Source organism: Microcaecilia unicolor, chromosome 3 (genome assembly GCF_901765095.1).
Source record: "Microcaecilia unicolor chromosome 3, aMicUni1.1, whole genome shotgun sequence".
Taxonomy (NCBI): Eukaryota; Metazoa; Chordata; class Amphibia; order Gymnophiona; family Siphonopidae; genus Microcaecilia; species Microcaecilia unicolor.
In genome coordinates, this window is record NC_044033.1 from 223353202 (window position 1) to 223371316 (window position 18115).

Below are 18115 nucleotides of genomic sequence, written 5' to 3' on the forward strand. Positions count from 1 at the left end.
CCCAATTCTGTCTGAGGGATAATAAGTTTGGATTTTTCATGACCTCTCTAGGGCGACCCAAGTGAGACAAAAGATGTTTGTGACAATGTGCCAGGCTACTTTCGCTCTTAGAGGCCCTTTTACAAAGGCCTGTGGTACTAGGGGTAGATGTATTGAATGTGCACTGGACCATTTCTCCACCGTGTCTGGAAAAAAGGGAGGGGTTGGGTTGGGAAATGGATGTGCGGCGAAATTAAAACCAGCGTGTGTCTATTTACGCTGGCTGAGCCCTTATCACCACCCATTGACTTAGCAGTAAGGGCTCATCCATTACCCACGTGCTAACCACCCAGCATATGCCAACTGCTGATTCCAGCCGGAAACATGCAGATATCATGTATATTGCAACCTCTGACTTTTTAACTTAACTGTTCACTCTGTGAGAAATTCATGGTTTGACGTGAAATTTTATCTTTTTTTGTAATTTATATCAGCCATTCATGATATACAAAAATCATGACTATTCATTTATGAATGTTAACTCTGTGGGATTTTGATGTTATAGATTTTGATGTTACAGATTTATATGTGACCATATTTTTAATGTGACCTTATTTTTGATTTCCTTTATTTTATAATTTATGCAATTTTTATGTCATTATGATGTTGTTTTTATTATTTAGATGTTAAGATTTACTACTTATCATTTATTATTTTGTCTTTTATCCCCTGAAGCAGCCCAGTTGGGCGAAACACGGCCTGTGTCGGGCTATTGTATGCATATTTTAATTTGTTTACATCAATAAAATATATTTTGGGTTATCAATGATCTGCTTTGTATAGTTTCCATCTTGGAGTTTGCGGATCGTCTGCCCCTTTGCTTTCTTTCACCCTGTATTTGTTCACACCAGAGCCTGGAAATCCTCTCCGGTACTATGTAAGCCACATTGAACCTACAAATAGAAGGGAAAATGTGGGATACAAATGTAACACATAAATAAATAAGTCCAGAAGAGATTATGGTCTGTTAAGTTTGACTGCGAAACCTGCTTACAGTTGGTTTTGTTTTTGTTTTTTTTTTTCTTATTTAGCTCCCTGGCTATTGCATTCTCTGTACTCCCCATTATTTATGCGTTAAATTTATATAGAAAACAGTTCCCCCCCCTGTTTATTAAGCTCCATGTGGCTTAGTAAAAGGGGCCCTACATAACTATAAAGTTGTCTATATAATACAAATAGCAAGCTACATTAATTTAAACCACATTATAAAGAGAAGTATTAGAACATAATTAGACTAGATTTGTTTTTCCTAAGGCACAGATTTAAGTCTAGTGCTAACATAGACAGTATCAGAATGCTGAGTCTATCGCAGTGCAATCCAGCATAGTGGGCAGTAGTTAGAAGATGGAAACGTGAGAAGCTTGATTGTATTCAGTTATGAAATTCATAGATGGTTCTTATAATATCCTATTGATTGTATCAATGAGACCGAATATAAAGTAGAACAATTGAGAAATCAATAGTAGTAATGATAGAGAAGCCAATTATACTAAACTAACCCACTTGGAGAAATTGCTGCAGAGAAATCATTGCAATATAGATGTCATCTAGCACATTACATATTAGGTTTGTCTATATATTTTTGTAGTTTATACAGATCTACATATGAGGTAGTTTTGTTACCATACGTCACGAGCATTCTTGTTGCATAAAGCAACCCAAAATTTGCACCCAGATCCTTTAGATTAGCTCTCATATTTAAAAAAAAAAAAAATGTCTGTTTCAGAGTGATTGTCTTAGCAAGATCAGGTACAATCAATATCTTCTTACCTTGAAACAGCAACAGATTTTTTTATTTTTTAAAATTTTTAGCCATTGTTAAAATCTTTCAAGTGTGCTGGTATTGCAGAACTTTTTTCACTATGGGTCTTCAATGCGACCTGGATAACGGGTGAGACCTTACCGATAAGTGAATGGGTGGCGGCAAGGTCTCAGAACCAAAATGGGCACATGCCAATTTTGATTTTGCAAGCGTCCATTTTTGGAAAAAATAAAGAAAGGCCTTTTTACAGGCGTGCTGAAAAATGGATCTGTGTATGCCCAAAACACATACCTACACTAGCGCAGCCCATTTTTCAGCGTACCTTAGTAAAAGGACCCCTCTATTTCCAGTTCAGGTTCAAAGGAGAGTTCCAGAAATTTCGGTAACCATGTAGTTAGAAATGCAATCATATCATTTCCCTCAGATAATTCTGGTAAACTCAGGATTCTGATGTTACCTCTTCTGCATCTGATTGAAAGCTCTTCCAGGTCTAGTTGTAATTTTCTGATCCCTGTTCTTTTTTTCTTACTGAGTTGCATTGGACTCAATGTTGGCAGTTTTGTGTTGAGAAATATTTAGCTTTGCATTAAAGTTTGTTTTTTTTTAGCTCTTTTCGTATAACTCTGGTGAGCTCTAACTACATTTTAAGAATGTCCTTAAGCATCTGTATCTCAATAAGTCTGGATCTTCACATTCAGAGTTCTTGGAATCAACTATGAAAGAAAAGAAGGGATCTTATTTGTTGATATGTTTGGTGAAAAAAATCCAGCAAATTTTCAAGGAAAATTGTCTCAGTTCAGAGGATCTCTCACACCATACTTCTGTCTGGGTCAAGCTCCCTAGGTCCATCTCATCATGAAGTTCTAGCAAGGCAGAGAGAAGTGATTTTTTTGTTCAGCTATTATACCAAATTAAATTACTATTTATCCTGGTACGTTTGCCTTGACAATAACCCTCAATATCTCTCGCTTGGTCCCTCTCTTTCTTTCCCTTTCTTTCTCTGTTTTTCTTTTTCTTTCATTCTCTCTGTGTTTTTTTCAGACTATGAAATCTGAATAAGCATGCATCTGGTTCTTCTGTAGCCGTATCTCTTTATTTTTTTAAATATTTTTATAATAATAATCATGCTGTCACCTGGTATTGATAGGTCAGTGATTCATATCTGCTTGTTCTTCTTTTCAACCACTCCCCTAAATCACAAAACATTTTTCCAAACAGCATTTTCTAAACGAAAAGATAGACTTTTTTTTTTTTGTAGAAAATGACCTTTCCTGTTCTGATTTTGGAAATTTTACAAAAAATGTCCAAATTCAGACATTATTTAAATTTTTTTTTTTATTACATTTGTATCCCACACTTTCCCACCTATTTGGATATGACTTAGATGTCATATCCAAAAACACCCCTTATACATATGACTTGCCCAAAGTCACAAAGAGCAGCAGTGGGAATTGAACCCATGTTGCCAAGATCAAAGCCCACTGCATTAACCATTAAGCCACTCCTGTTATGTTTAGAACAGCTTGCATGTGGAAGTCTTTTGTTTGAAAATGGACCAAAAAAAGGACATTCAAATCACAAGACGTCCATAGCATTTTCCAACACAAAAGATAGACGTCCATCTTTTTAAAAAATGACCTTCTTTCCTTTTCATAATTTGGACGTCTTTGTAAAACATACAAATTCTGATTTAGATGTTTCTTTCGAAAACGTCCCTCTTGGTGAATGATGTAGAGAGAGGGGAGATCCTCAAGTATCTAGAAATGCAGTCTGAAACTAAGAAAACGTGACAGAAAGATACATATTTCCCATTGTTTTGGGCGACTCCGGCTTGATCAAAAAGAACTTCTAAATGCACCTGATAAGATGCCTATATGTGCCTCGTCTTATGAACTCCAGAAAGAAGCTCTCTTTGGCACAAGGCAGTTATTACAGCAAGCATTAGTAGTAAATCTGAGAGACTGAAATCATACTCCACATGCCCTGGCTAAGCAGTGAGGTTCATTCCTGTCATGGTATATGTAAAACAAATCCATTTAACTAATCCACTTGGAGAAACTGCTGCAGAGAAAGCAGACAAAGCATTGCCATATAGATGTAGCATATTACATCTATACATTTTTGTAGTTCTTCTGGATCTACATACAAGGTATTTTTGTTAGCATAAGTCACAAGCATTCCAAATCCAGCAATTTTCTAGCATAATGGTCTCTGTGAACTTTTAGCAAGGCAGAAAATGGTGATTATTAACTCACCTATTTCACCCAAGTAAATTATTGTTTATCCTGGTAAATTGCTTTGACAATCACCTTCAATATTATTAGATTTTATCCCTCTCTTTCTTTCCTTCTTTCTGTTTTTCTTTTTCTTTCATTCTCTCCATTTTTTCAGACTATGAAATCTAATCAGATTTTAAATATATAATTCTTCTATAGCCCTCTCTCTCTTTTTTTGTAAATATTTTCATAATAACAATCATACGGTTACCTGGTATTGATAAGTCAGTGATTCATACCTGCCTGTACTATTTTTCAAACACTGTTCAGTCTCGTATATTATGTGCTAAGGGATTTTAGGATACAAATGGACAAGTTCCTAGCACATATAAAACATGATTTAACAGTGGTTTTAAGATAAGAAAAAGCAGGTATGAATCGCTGAGTGACAGTAGAGCTGAAGAGAAATGTCTGTAGCAGGGGCGTAGCCACGGGTGGGCCTGGACGGGCACAGGCCCACTCATTTTCCCTCCAGGCCCGCCCATCCTTCGCACGCTGTCGCTGCCTTTTTGTCCTGTGGAGGCAGCGTTCAGCGTTTCCTTCCTGCCCTGTCTTTTCCCCAAGCTCCGCTGCATCGTCCCTGCAAGTGGAATCCTTCTCCTTTTTGGCCATCGCGCTGAGCTGCCATTCACACAGGCAGCTTCGCTCTCCCCCACCGCGTTCATCCGGCCCTAACAGGAAGTGCATCAGAGAGGGCCAGAATGGATGCGGCAGGGAGTAGCGAAGCTGCCTGTGTGAACGGCAGCTCAGCGCGACGGCCAAAAAGGAGAAGGATTCCACTTGCAGGGACGATGCAGCAGAGCTTGGGTAAAAGATAGGGCAGGAAGGAAACGCTGAACGCTGCCTCTGCGGGACAAAAGGGCAGCGACAGCGCGTGAAGGTTGTGGATGGGCGGGCCTGGAGGGAAAATGGCTGAGCTGCTGGGACATGGGAGGGAGAGAGGAGGAAGGGAGAGAGCTACTGGGACATGGGAGGGAGAGGAGGAAGGGACTGGAGGGAAGGGAGAGAGCTGCTGGGACATGGGAGGGAGAAGAAGAAGGGACTAGAAGGAAGGGAGAGAGCTGCTGGACATGGGATGGAGAGGAGGAGAGGATTGGATGGGAGAGAGCTACTGGACATGGGAGGGAGATGAAGAAGGGACTGGAGGGAAGGGAGAGAGATACTGGGACATGGGGGGGAGAGGAGGAAGGGACTTGAGGGAAGGGAGAGAGCTACTGGACATGGGAGGGAGAGGAAGAAGGGACTGGAGGGAAAAGAGAGAGAGAGCTGCTGGACATGGGATGGAGAGGAGGAGGGGATTGGATGGGAGAGAGCTACTGGACATGGGAGGGAGAGGAAGAAGTGACTAAAGGAAGGGAGAGAGCTACTGGGACATGGGAGGGAGAGGAGGAAGGGACTTGAGGGAAGGGCGAGAGCTACTGGACATGGGAGGGAGAGGGAGAGGAAGAAGGGACTGGAGGGAAGGGAAAGAGCTGCTGGACATGGGATGGAGAGGAGGAGGGGATTGGATGGGAGAGAGCTACTGGACATGGGAGGGAGAGGAAGAAGTGACTAAAGGAAGGGAGAGAGCTACTGGGACATGGGAGGGAGAGGAGGAAGGGACTTGAGGGAAGGGCGAGAGCTACTGGACATGGGAGGGAGAGGGAGAGGAAGAAGGAAATGGAGGGAAGGGAGAGAGCTGCTGGGACATGGGATGGAGAGGAGGAGGGGATTGGATGGGAGAGAGCTACTGGACATGGGAGGGAGAGGAAGAAGGGACTGGAGGGAAGGGAGAGAGCTACTGGGACATGGGAAGGAGAGGAGGAAGGGACTTGAGGGAAGGTAGAGAGCTACTGGACATGGGAGGGAGAGGAGGAAGGGACTTGAGGGAAGGGAGAGCTGCTGGGACATGGGAGGGACTGGCGGGAAGGGAGAGAGCTACTGGACATGGGAGGGAGAGGAGGAAGGGGCTGGAGAGCTGCTGGACAAGGGAGGAAGAGGAAGAAGGGACTAGAGGGAAGGGAGAGAGCTGGGAAAATGGCTGAGCTGCTGGGACATGGGAAGGAGAGGAGGAAGGGACTTGAGGGAAGGGAGAGAGCTGGGAAAATGGCTGAGCTGCTGGGACATGGGAGGGAGAGAGGAGGAAGGGAGAGAGCTACTGGGACATGGGAGGGAGAGGAGGAAGGGACTTGAGGGAAGGGAGAGAGCTGCTGGACATGGGATGAGAGGAGGAGGGGATTGGATGGGAGAGAGCTACTGGACAAGGGAGGGAGAGGAAGAAGGGGCTGGAGGGAAGGGAGAGAGCTACTGGGACATGGGAGGGAGAGGAGGAAGGGACTTGAGGGAAGGGAGAGCTGCTGGGACATGGGAGGGACTGGCGGGAAGGGAGAGAGCTACTGGACATGGGAGGGAGAGGAGGAAGGGGCTGGAGAGCTGCTGGACAAGGGAGGAAGAGGAAGAAGGGACTAGAGGGAAGGGAGAGAGCTGGGAAAATGGCTGAGCTGCTGGGACATGGGAAGGAGAGGAGGAAGGGACTTGAGGGAAGGGAGAGAGCTGGGAAAATGGCTGAGCTGCTGGGACATGGGAGGGAGAGAGGAGGAAGGGAGAGAGCTACTGGGACATGGGAGGGAGAGGAGGAAGGGACTTGAGGGAAGGGAGAGAGCTACTGGACATGGGAGGGAGAGGAAGAAGGGACTGGAAGGAAGGGAGAGAGCTGCTGGGACATGGGAGGGAGAGGAAGAAGGGACTAGAGGGAAGCGAGAGAGCTGCTGGACATGGGATGAGAGGAGGAGGGGATTGGATGGGAGAGAGCTACTGGGACATGGGAGGGAGAGGCTGGGACATGGGAGGGACTGGCGGGAAGGGAGAGAGCTACTGGACATGGGAGGGAGAGGGAGGGAGAGGAGGAAGGGGCTGGAGAGCTGCTGGACAAGGGAGGAAGAGGAAGAAGAGACTAGAGGGAAGGGAGAGAGCTGCTGGACATGGGATGGAGAGGAGGAGGGGATTGGATGGAAGGGAGAGAGCTGCTGGACATGGGAGGGAGAGGAGGAAGGGGCTGGAGAGCTGCTGGACAAGGAAGGAAGAGGAAGAAGGGACTAGAGGAAAGAGAGCTGCTGGACATGGGAGGATAGGGAGAGAAAGAGGGGAGATGGATGAAAGGATGCAGAGAGAAAGGGGAGAAACTAGAAGGATGTGGAGAGAGGGAGGAGACTGAACAGAAAAGGGTAGAGAGATAGACACTGGATAGAAGGAGAGGGGAGATAGAGACACTAGATGGAAGGATCAGGAGAGAGGGTAGATGAGTGGAAGGATAAGGAGAGAAAGAGGGAAGACACTGGATGGAAGGATAGGGAGAAAAAGGAGACGCTGAATGCAAAGAAAGAGGGGAGACACTGGAAGGATGGGGAGAGAAAGAAGGGAGCTGCTGGATGGAAAGAGGGAGAGGGCAGAGCAGGGAAAGACTGGAGAATAAGAGGAAGGGGCATGTGGTGAACAAGGGTGAGGAAAAGATGAAAAGCCATAGGTGATGAATGGACAGAAAACCCTGGCAAGAGAAAGACGAAGGAAAGCAGAATCTAGAGACTGGGAGCAACACAATGAGAAAAAGTAAATGGCCATACAACAAAGGTAAAAAAAATAATTTTATTTTTTAATTTAGGATAAAATAATATGGTACCTGTGTTAATAAAGTTTCAGAAACCAATACTTCCTTCCTTAGGTCAGGAGAGGATACCGTAACAGCATTATACTGACCTGAGGCAGGAGGTTTTGGCCTCTGAAAGCTCACTGAAAAGTGTGACTAAATTTTGCTGAAGGAGGGGGATAGAGAGAAAATTTTGTGCCCACCCACTTTGGGTTCAGGCCCACCTAAAATTGGTCTGTAGAGGAAAAAGGCAACAGTAATGCTAATAGTAATCAACACCTTTGGTGCAACCCCCAATAATCTGGACCAGTATCTAAACACATTAGGCAACCACATTCCTCGAGAACCACAACCCAGTTAGGTTTTCAAGATGTCCACAACAGATATGCATATGATATATTTGCATATAGAGGAACCATTACATGCAAATCAAACATATGTATATTCATTGTGGAGATCTTGAGAACCCGACTGGTGTGTGGACCTCGAGGACTGTGGTTGTCCTTCCTTGTGTTATTTATTGATTTATATATTTATTTATTTATTTATTTATGCATTCTTGTATCCCATTATTTTCCAAAAACTGGTTTCAGTTCAAAGTGTCTCTCAGTTTTACGTTCAGATGAAGTTACAGTAGTGTCCACTTCAAATAGCAGCACTACTGATGATACCTAAGAACTGGGTCAGACCAATGGTCCATCTAGTCCAGTATCCTGTTTCCAACAGTGGTCAATTCAGTTCACAAGTACAAGGCATAAACACAAATAGTAGCAACATTCCATGCTACCATTCCTGGGGCAAGCAGTGGCTTCCCCATGTCTGTCTCAGTAGCAGAGTATGAACTTTTCCAAACTTTTTTTAACCCCAGATATCTAACCACTGTGACCACATTCTCTAGCAATGAGTACCAGATCAGGCGACCCTCAGGGGGAGGAATGCTGGCTTCGGCCTAACCCCTGGTAAGCCTTTCCTCAGCTGAGAGGTGCCCAGCTCTACCACCGGCTGCCTTTCAGGTGCTGTGGAAGACTTGCAGCTCATCTGCATATCCTTACAGCCTTCTCCAGGTCCACTCCAATCCACTCAGGGCCTCCGCTCCAGGGGGCATTTTTCTCTTTACATCTAATCTTCTTCTCAGTTGCTAAAGTACCTCAGTCATTTATGGCCCCTATTCACATTCTCTTCCTAGCCCTGTCCCTTCCTAATCTTTTCCCTCTCCCCCTACCTCTCTCCGCTACAGGAACTCACTGCCCATCCATCGACTTCATCACCTCACCTTCTCTCCTACCCTCTTCCTCCCTCTTGGCTTTTAATCTCCGCCTCTTTCTTCCCTCCATTTTGCCTTCCCCATTCCACCTAAATACCTCTCGCCTTCGACGCTTTCGTGGCCACACCTCTCCTACTCTCCTCCGCTCTCTTTTACTCCTCTTACTCTCAGCCGGTGACATCAATCCCAATCCTGGCCCCCCTCACCAACTATTATCTCAACTCTACAGATCTCACCGCGACCTCTCTAACCTCATCTCTATTTCTCTACTCCCCTCCTCTTCTCTGCCCTTCTCTTGTGTCCTATGGAATGCCCACTCTATCTGTAACAAACTCACCTATATCCAGGACCTCTTTATCTCACGTCACCTCCATCTGCTCGCCATAACAGAAACCTGGCTCTGCCCTGATGACTCTGCTTCAGTCGCAGCCCTGTGCCATGGCGGTTATCTATTTTCACATACTCCTCGCCCTGCTGGCCATGGGGGCGGTGTTGGACTACTTCTCTCTCCCTCCTCCAGATTTCAACCCCTTCTTCCACCTCAATCTCACTGTTTTTCCTCCTTTGAAGTCCACTCTATCCGCCTTTTCTCTCCTCTGCCTCTTCGAATAGCGGTCATTTATCGTCCCCCTGATAAGTCCCTTTCATCCTTTCTCAGTGACTTTGACGCCTGGCTTGCCTTCTTCCATGATTCTTCCTCCCCCTCTCTCATCCTTGGTGACTTTAATATTCCTGCTAATGATCCTTCCAACTCTTATATTTCCAAGTTACTCGCTTTAACGTCCTCCTTTAATCTCCAACTATGCTCCACCTCCCCCACTCATCAAAATGGTCACTGTCTTGATCTCATCTTCTCCTCCAACTGTTCACCCTCTAGTTTCCTTGCCTCTGATCTTCCCTCCTCTGATCACCATCTTACAACTTTCACACTTAAATCTCCTCCCTCCCAGTCCCGTCCTATCTTATCTAATTTATCTAGGAATCTTCACGATATTGACCCTTCATCTCTATCCTCCCATGTTTCAAACCTCCTCTCTACTGTGGCACCATCCACGTCTGTCAACGAGGCTGTTTCTTCTTACAACAATACTTTATCTCTGCCTTAGACACTCTTGCACCTTTGATGACCCGCCCTGTAAGGCGTACAAAACCCCAACCTTGGCTGACTTCTAATATCCGCTACCTACGTTCCTGTACCCGCTCCGCCGAACGCCTCTGGTGGAAATCTCGGGCCCTTGCTGATTTCTTACACTTTAAGTTCATGCTGACCTCCTTCCAATCTGCTCTTTTACGTGCCAAACAGGATTATTATATCCAACTGACCAACTCTCTTGGCTCTAATCCTCGACTTCTCTTCACCACATTGAACTCTCTCCTCAAGGTGCCCCCCTCCCCCAACCCCCCCTTTATTATCTCCTCAGACCCTTGCTGAATTCTTTCACAACAAGGTTCAAAAGATAAACCTTGCTTTCTCTACCTCATCACCTCTCCCTCCACTAGTCCGTTCCCCTCTCTCTCCTTCCCCTCATTCCCGTTCCTCCTTTCCTGAAGTTACTATTGAGGAAACTACACTTCTCCTTTCTTCCTCAAAATGTACCACCTGTTCCTCTGATCCCATTCCCACCCACCATCTTAATGCCATCTCTCCTGCTCTTATTCCTTTTATCTGTCACATTCTCAACCTCTCACTTTCCACTGCGACTGTCCCTGCTGCCTTTAAACATGCTGTGGTCACACGTCTCCTTAAGAAGCCTTCACTCGACCCTACTTGTCCCTCTAATTACCGACCCATCTCCCTCCTTCCTTTTCTCTCCAAATTACTTGAGCGTGCTGTTCACCGCCACTGCCTTGATTTTCTCTCCTCACATGCTATTCTTGACCCACTACAATCTGGTTTTCACCCTCTCCACTCAACCGAAACTGCGCTTACTAAAGTCTCCAATGACCTGTTACTGGCTAAATCCAGGTCAATATTCCATCCTCATTCTTCTTGATCTTTCCACTGCTTTTGACACTGTCGATCACAGCATACTTCTCGATACCCTGTCCTCACTTGGATTCCAGGGCTCTGTCCTTTCCTGGTTCTCTTCCTACCTTTCCCTCCGCACCTTTAGTGTTCACTCTGGTGGATCCTCTTCTACTTCTATCCCTCTGCCTGTCGGTGTACCTCAGGGTTCTGTTCTTGGTCCCCTCCTCTTTTCTATCTACACTTCTTCCCTTGGTTCATTAATCTCATCCCATGGCTTTTCCTACCATCTCTATGCTGATGACTCCCAAATCTACCTTTCTACCCCTGATATCTCACCTTGCATCCAAACCAAAGTTTCAGCGTGCTTGTCTGACATTGCTGTCTGGATGTCTCAATGCCACCTGAAATTAAATATGACCAAAACCGAGCTTCTCATTTCCCCCACAAACCCACCTCCCCGCTCCCCCCGTTTTCTATTTCTGTTGATGGCTCTCTCATTCTCCCTGTCTCCTCAGCTCGAAACCTTGGGGTCATCTTTGACTCTTCTCTCTCCTTCTCTGCTCATATCCAGCAGATTGTCAAGACCTGTCGTTTCTTTCTTTACAACATCCGTAAAATCTGCCTCTTTCTTTCCGAGCACTCTACCAAAACCCTCATCCACACCCTTGTCACCTCTCGTTTAGACTACTGCAATCTGCTTCTTGCTGGCCTCCCACTTAGTCACCTCTCCCCTCTCCAGTCGGTTCAAAACTCTGCTGCCCGTCTCATCTTCCGCCAGGGTCGCTTTACTCATACTACCCCTCTCCTCAAGACCCTTTCACTGGCTCCCTATCTGTTTTCGCATCCTGTTCAAACTTCTTCTACTAACCTATAAATGTACTCACTCTGCTGCTCCCCAGTATCTCTCCACACTCGTCCTTCCCTACACCCCTTCCCGTGCACTCCGCTGCATGGATAAATCCTTCTTATCTGTTCCCTTCTCCACTACTGCCAACTCCAGACTTCGCGCCTTCTGCCTCGCTGCACCCTACGCCTGGAATAAACTTCCTGAGCCCCTACGTCTTGCCCCATCCTTGGCCACCTTTAAATTTAGACTGAAAGCCCACCTCTTTAACATTGCTTTTGACTCGTAACCACTTGTAACCACTCGCCTCCACCTACCCTCCTCTCTTCCTTCCCGTTCACATTAATTGATTTGATTTGCTTACTTTATTTATTTTTTGTCTATTAGATTGTAAGCTCTTTGAGCAGAGACTGTCTTTCTTCTATGTTTGTGCAGCACTGCGTACGCTTTGTAGCGCTATAGAAATGCTAAATAGTAGTAGTAGTAGTTAACTATCTGCCAAGTGAAAAAATATTTCCATGTAACTTCATTGAGTGTCCCCTAGTCTTTGTACTTTTTGAAAGAGTAAAAAAATCAATTCACTTCTACTAGTTCAACACTACTCACGATTTTGTAGACGTCAATCATATCTTCCCTCAGCTGTCTCTATTTCAAACTGAAGAGTCCTAACGTTTGTAGCCTTTCCTCATATGAGAGGGTTCCATCCCCTTTATCATTTTCGTTGCTCTTCTTTGAACCAATACCTAGAGATCTACATCCAATCTCTAAAATCTGGTAGCTTGTGTATATAATTATATAATAATATTAATAATACTAATAACAATAAAGTTGAGCAGAAATATGTTGTTGGAAGTTAACGACAAATAAGTTCACTATTGAAATTCTAATTTTTAGCTTCATCATTATCTGAGGAACGTCCACTTTAAGAACAATCTGGATGAAGAGATCTTTTTTAATAAGAATAGGGAACTGAACACTGACTACAATATTATAAATGTGGCCTATTTACCCAATGGAGAGCAGCATCGTGAAATTGTTGGAAGTTATAATACTTATGCTTCCCAAGGGCAGGATTTCATCATCAATGAGAAGGCAATTCTATGGGACAGTAAATCCAACCAGGTCAGATTTAAGAAATATTAGAGAATGAAGGAAGACACTGGACCATGTTGCATCATACATGTTGTTAACTGTATTATCACAATTTTACCTGGTGCAAAAATAATAGAGCATTAGACCTTGCAATTAGTTTTTGAATTGATAATGAACAACTCTGGATGAGGATATTAGAAAAGTTCAAAAAGAGACTAGTTTAGAGAGGAGAAAATCAGTTTTCAACTGATTTATTTGTCTAAGTAAAGATTTAGCTAGATAGACAAAAGTCTATGAAAATTGCACCAGATATGGCGGTCTTTGTTGGATCTAAGGGGTAAGGTTCTGAATGTTTAAAGTGGTATAGAAGAAGGGTCTGGACTAAAGGGGGTAGATTCACAAAGCACTGACGTGGCTTTAACTCATTTTTAATATCCAAGCAATGGGTTTCACTACAGGCATTAACATTTAAAAATATGCTAATGTGGTCAATTTCCCTAGCCAAGGGAAACTTTTCACCAGGTGTGGGGCAGCATAGAAGAGTTGGTTGAGAAGATCATTGTCTAACAGCACCCCTTCTTTCTGTTCAACCTAACTACCATTCTCTGGACTGCTTCATATACCAGTCAAAACCCTATCTAAACAATCCCCCTCCCCAGCTTAACAATGACTCCAACCTGACCTAACCCTCCTTCCACTAACATTAAAAAAATGCCCTGGTGGTCTAATGGCCCCAATCCCTCCCATCTTCCACCTCCCCACACACAAATTTTCTGGTAGTCCATGAGAGAGTAGCCCATTGTGCCGTGGCAGTTGCAGTGGCTAGTTGAACTCTTAGAAAGATTGCACATTTTTTTCCTATAACATAGACTTGGGACTGTTCTGAATTATTGAAAGGAAGAAGGGTGCAGCATGAGTGGATGTGAACAGCTTAGTAAGGAGGGGCTTCAATTTTAAATGTCACAAAATGCCTAGCCACCCACCTGGGGTTACAACACTGCCACTTACATAAGAACATAAGAGTAGCCATTCTGGATCAGACCAATGGTCCGTCTAGCCCAGTATTCTGTTTTCCAAACAGTGGCCAAGCCAGGTCACAAGTACCTGGCAGAAACTCAAATCGTGGCAACACTCCATACTACAAATCCCAGGCAAGCAGTTGCTTTCCCATGTCTGTCTCAATAGCAGACTATGGACTTTTTCTCCAGGAATTTGTCCAAACCTTTTTCAAACCCAGGTAGGATAACCACTGTTACCACCTCCTCTGGCAAAGAGTTCCAGAGCTTAACTATTCGTTGAGTGAAAAAATATTTCCTCCTATTTGTTTTAAAAGTATTTCCATGTACCTTCCTTGAGTGTCCCCTAGTCTTTGTACTTTTGGAACAAGTAAAAAAATCAATTTACTTCTTGTTCTACGCCACTCAGGATTTTAAACACCTCAATCAAATCTCTCCTCAGCTGTGTCTTTTCCAAGCTGTAGAGCCCTAACCTAACTTGAGAGGAGTTCCATCCCCTTTATCATTTTAGTCACTCTTCTTTGAACCTTTTCTAATTTTGCGATATCTTTTTTGAGATACGGCGATCTGAACTGAACACAATTCTCAAGGTGCAGACGCACCATGGAGGAATACTAAGGCATTATAGTATTTTTGGTCTTATTCATCATCCCTTTCCTAATAATTCCTAGCATCCTGTTTGCTTTTTTGGCCATTGCTGCACACCGAGCAGAAGATTTCAGCGTATTATCTACAATGACACACGGACCTTTTTCTTAAGCGCTGACCCCCAAGGTGGACCCTAGCATCAGGTAACTGTAATTTGGATTATTCTTTTGCAATGTGCATCACCTTGCATTTGTCACATTAAATTTCATCTGCCATTTGGACACCCAGTCTTCCAGTTTCCTAAGGTCTTCCTGCAATATTTCACAGTCCGCACAAGTTTTAACAACCTTGAATAGTTTTACGTCATCTGCAAATTTGATCACCTCACTCGTCGTTCCGATTTCTATATCATTTATAAATATGTTAAATAGTATTGGTCCCAGCACAGATCCCTGCTGCACTCCACTCTCCTCCACTGAAATAAATGGCCATTTAACCCTATCCTGTGTTTTCTGTCCAACAACCAATTGCTAATCCACACCAGAATCTTGCCTCCTATCCCATGACTGTTTAATTTTCTCAGGAGTCTCTCATGAGGAACTTTATCATTAGCGTTATGAAAATCTAGATACACTACATCCACTGTCTCACCTTAATCCACATGTTTATTCATGCCTTCAAAGAAAAGAAGCTAATTGGTGAGGCAAGACTTCCCTTGGCTGAACTCATGCTGACTCTGTCCCATTAAACCATGTTTGTCTACGTGTTCTATAATTTTATTCTTTATAATGGTTTTAACTATATTGCCCGGCACCAACATCAGGCTTACCGGTCTATAATTTCCCAGATCACCCCTAGAACCCTTTTTAAAAATTGTTGCTATATTGGCCAACCTCCAATCTTCAAGTACTATGGATGATTTTAACGAGAGGTTACATATTTCTAACAGCAAATCAGCAATTACATGCTTGAATTCTTTGAATACCCTTGGATGTATGACATCCAGTCCAGATGATTTACTACTCTTTAATTTTTCAATTTGGCTCAGTACATCTTCAAGGTTCACTGAGATTTCTTTCAATTCCTCCTCATCATCACCCTTGAGAACTATTTCCGGTACAGGCAGATTTCTTACATCTTCTTCCATAAAGACAGAAGCAAAGAATTCATTCAGTTTCTCTGCTATGGCCTTGTCTTCCCTGAGCGCCCCTTTTGTTCCTTCGTTATCTAACGGTCACACGGATTCCCTCATAGACTTTCTCCTTCTGATGTACCTGAAAAAGTTGTTACTGTGAGATTTAGCCTTTGTGGCAAGTTTCTCTTCATATTCTCTTTTAGCCTTCTTTATTAATGCATTGCATCTGACTTGCCAGTGCTTATGTTGCTTCTTATTTTCTTCATTTGGGTCCTTTTTCCATTCTTTCAAGGACAGTGTTTTGGCTGTAATGTACTCTCTTACTTCACCTTTTAACAATGCAGGCTGACGTTGTCTCTTCTTTCCACCTTTGCAAATACCTGAAATGCATCTGGACTGGGCTTCCAAGATAGTGAAGTTGAATAATGTCATTGCCTGATGTGGAGGGGCATAATCAAACGCAAACGCCTATCTCCATGGGCATTTATCTTCGAGAACGGGTCAGTGAAGGGGCGGGCCGAACCGTATTTTCGAAAAAAAATGGTTTTTTTTAGCGATAATTGAAACTAAAAACGCCCAGCTCAAAACGTCCTAATCCGAGCCATTTGATCATGGGAGGGGCCAGGATTCATAGTACACTGGCCCCCTTGATATGCCAGGACACCAACTGGGCACCCTAGAGGTCAGTGTGGTGGACTTCAGAAAAAGCTCCCACATGCATAGCTCCCTTACCACAGGTGCTGAGCACCCAACCCCCTCCCCCTAAACCCACTACCCACAAATGTACAACACTACCATAGCTCTTAGGGGTGAAGGGGGCACCTACATGTGGGTACAGTGGGTTTTGGAGGCCTCCCATTTACCAGCACAAGTGTTACAGGTAGGGTGGGTGGGCCTGGGTCCACCTGGCTGAAGTGCACTGCGGTACCCACTAAAAGTGCTCCAGGGACCTGCATACACGCAGGCCTCTAGGACTTGTTGCTACTGTATAACATTGGCACACCAGTTGACACCTGAAGACTAATCTCTCCGAAAACGTCCTTTGTTGGAATAAGCATGCTTACTCACAGTTAACTGCAGATCAGAGGTTGTGCCCCACTGGCAACGAGTCTCCCTGGTACTGAGATTAGCAGTAGGTCAGAGCTGGCAGAATGCTGCATAATGCCCTCTTTCAGCCACATTCAAGGTAAGAACTAAGTTCTCTAATGTGGCTAACACATGAAAGGGATCTAAATTTGGCTTACAAAAATGGCCACTACCTCATGGACTACCGGAAACAAAACTGGACACCCTCTGACCCAGTTAGCAGGGGAAAAAGCACTCTGGGAGTACAGCCTACCAACTACCAACATCGTGAGCATTTGCCACAAGCTCGTGGAATTATGGAGCCCAATACCCTACACCCACCACAATGCACTGCTGATGTGATTCTGCAGTGCGCATAACAGAAAAGGTGTTTTTAAAGTGGCGTTTTTTTGGTGGGAGGGGGTTAGTGACCACTGGGGGAGTCCAGGGAGGTCATTCCTGATTCCCTCCAGTGGTCATCTGGGCAGTTGGGGCACTCTTTTGGGACTTGTTCGTGAAAAAGAAGGGTCCAAAAAAAGTGATCCAAATTTTTTTTTGATTATCAGCTAAAGACGCCCATCTCTCCTTGGCTGATAACCACGCCCCAGCCCCGCCTCCACCACACCTCCAACACGCCCCCGTCAACTTTATTCGTTCCTGCGACGGATTGCAGTTGGAAATGCCCAAAATCGGCTTTCGATTATACCGATTTGGGCGCCCACGGGAGAAAGACGCCCATCTCCCGATTTGGGTCTCAATATAGGCGTTTTTCTCTTTCGATTATAAGCAGGTTAGTGTCCTAACATTTGTAGCCAATCCTTTTAGTTTCACTTTAACCATTTTCTTCATTTTATTATAGTCACCCTTTCGAAAATTAAATGCAGCTACAGTACATTTCTTTTGCGGGTTCATCCCAGATAGTACTCAAATTTGATCATGTTATGATCACTGTTTCCCAGGGGACCCAACACTGCCACCTCTCACACAATGCGCTGCACGCCACCAAGGACCAGATGCAAAATGGCTCCCCCTTTCATCGGTTCCTGGACCAGTTGCTCCAAAAAGTAGTCATTTATTACATATCCCTGGCACTCCCTGACGTAACATTTATCTAGTCAATTTCAGGGTAATTGAAATCACCCATTATTATAGCATTGCCCAATTTGCCAACTTTCCTAATCTCTGTAAATAGTTCTTCATCCGTCTGTTCGTTCTGTCTCAGCGGACGGTACTACAGCCCTAGAAGAATACTCTTTCCCTTCACACATGGAATTTTTATCTATAATTATTCCACACTGCTATCTGCGTCATGTGGAATGTTTATTTTATTTGACTCAATTCCCTCTTTAACATATAGTGCCACCCCCCCCCCTCCAATTTGATCCTCTCTATCATTGCGATACATTTTGTACCCTGTTAACACAGTGACCCATTGATTGTCCT

The 18115-nt window shown here is 44.2% G+C and overlaps 1 protein-coding gene across 1 annotated transcript in view; it reads left to right on the plus strand.

Annotated features, from left to right (window-relative positions):
- Positions 1 to 18115, plus strand: part of LOC115464405 (vomeronasal type-2 receptor 26-like) — a 42929-nt gene that overhangs the window by 17400 nt on the left and 7414 nt on the right. Inside the window, exon 4 of the mRNA XM_030194788.1 lies at positions 12671 to 12898. Coding sequence (XP_030050648.1) covers positions 12671 to 12898 — 228 coding nt within the window. The remainder of the gene's footprint in view (positions 1 to 12670; positions 12899 to 18115) is intronic.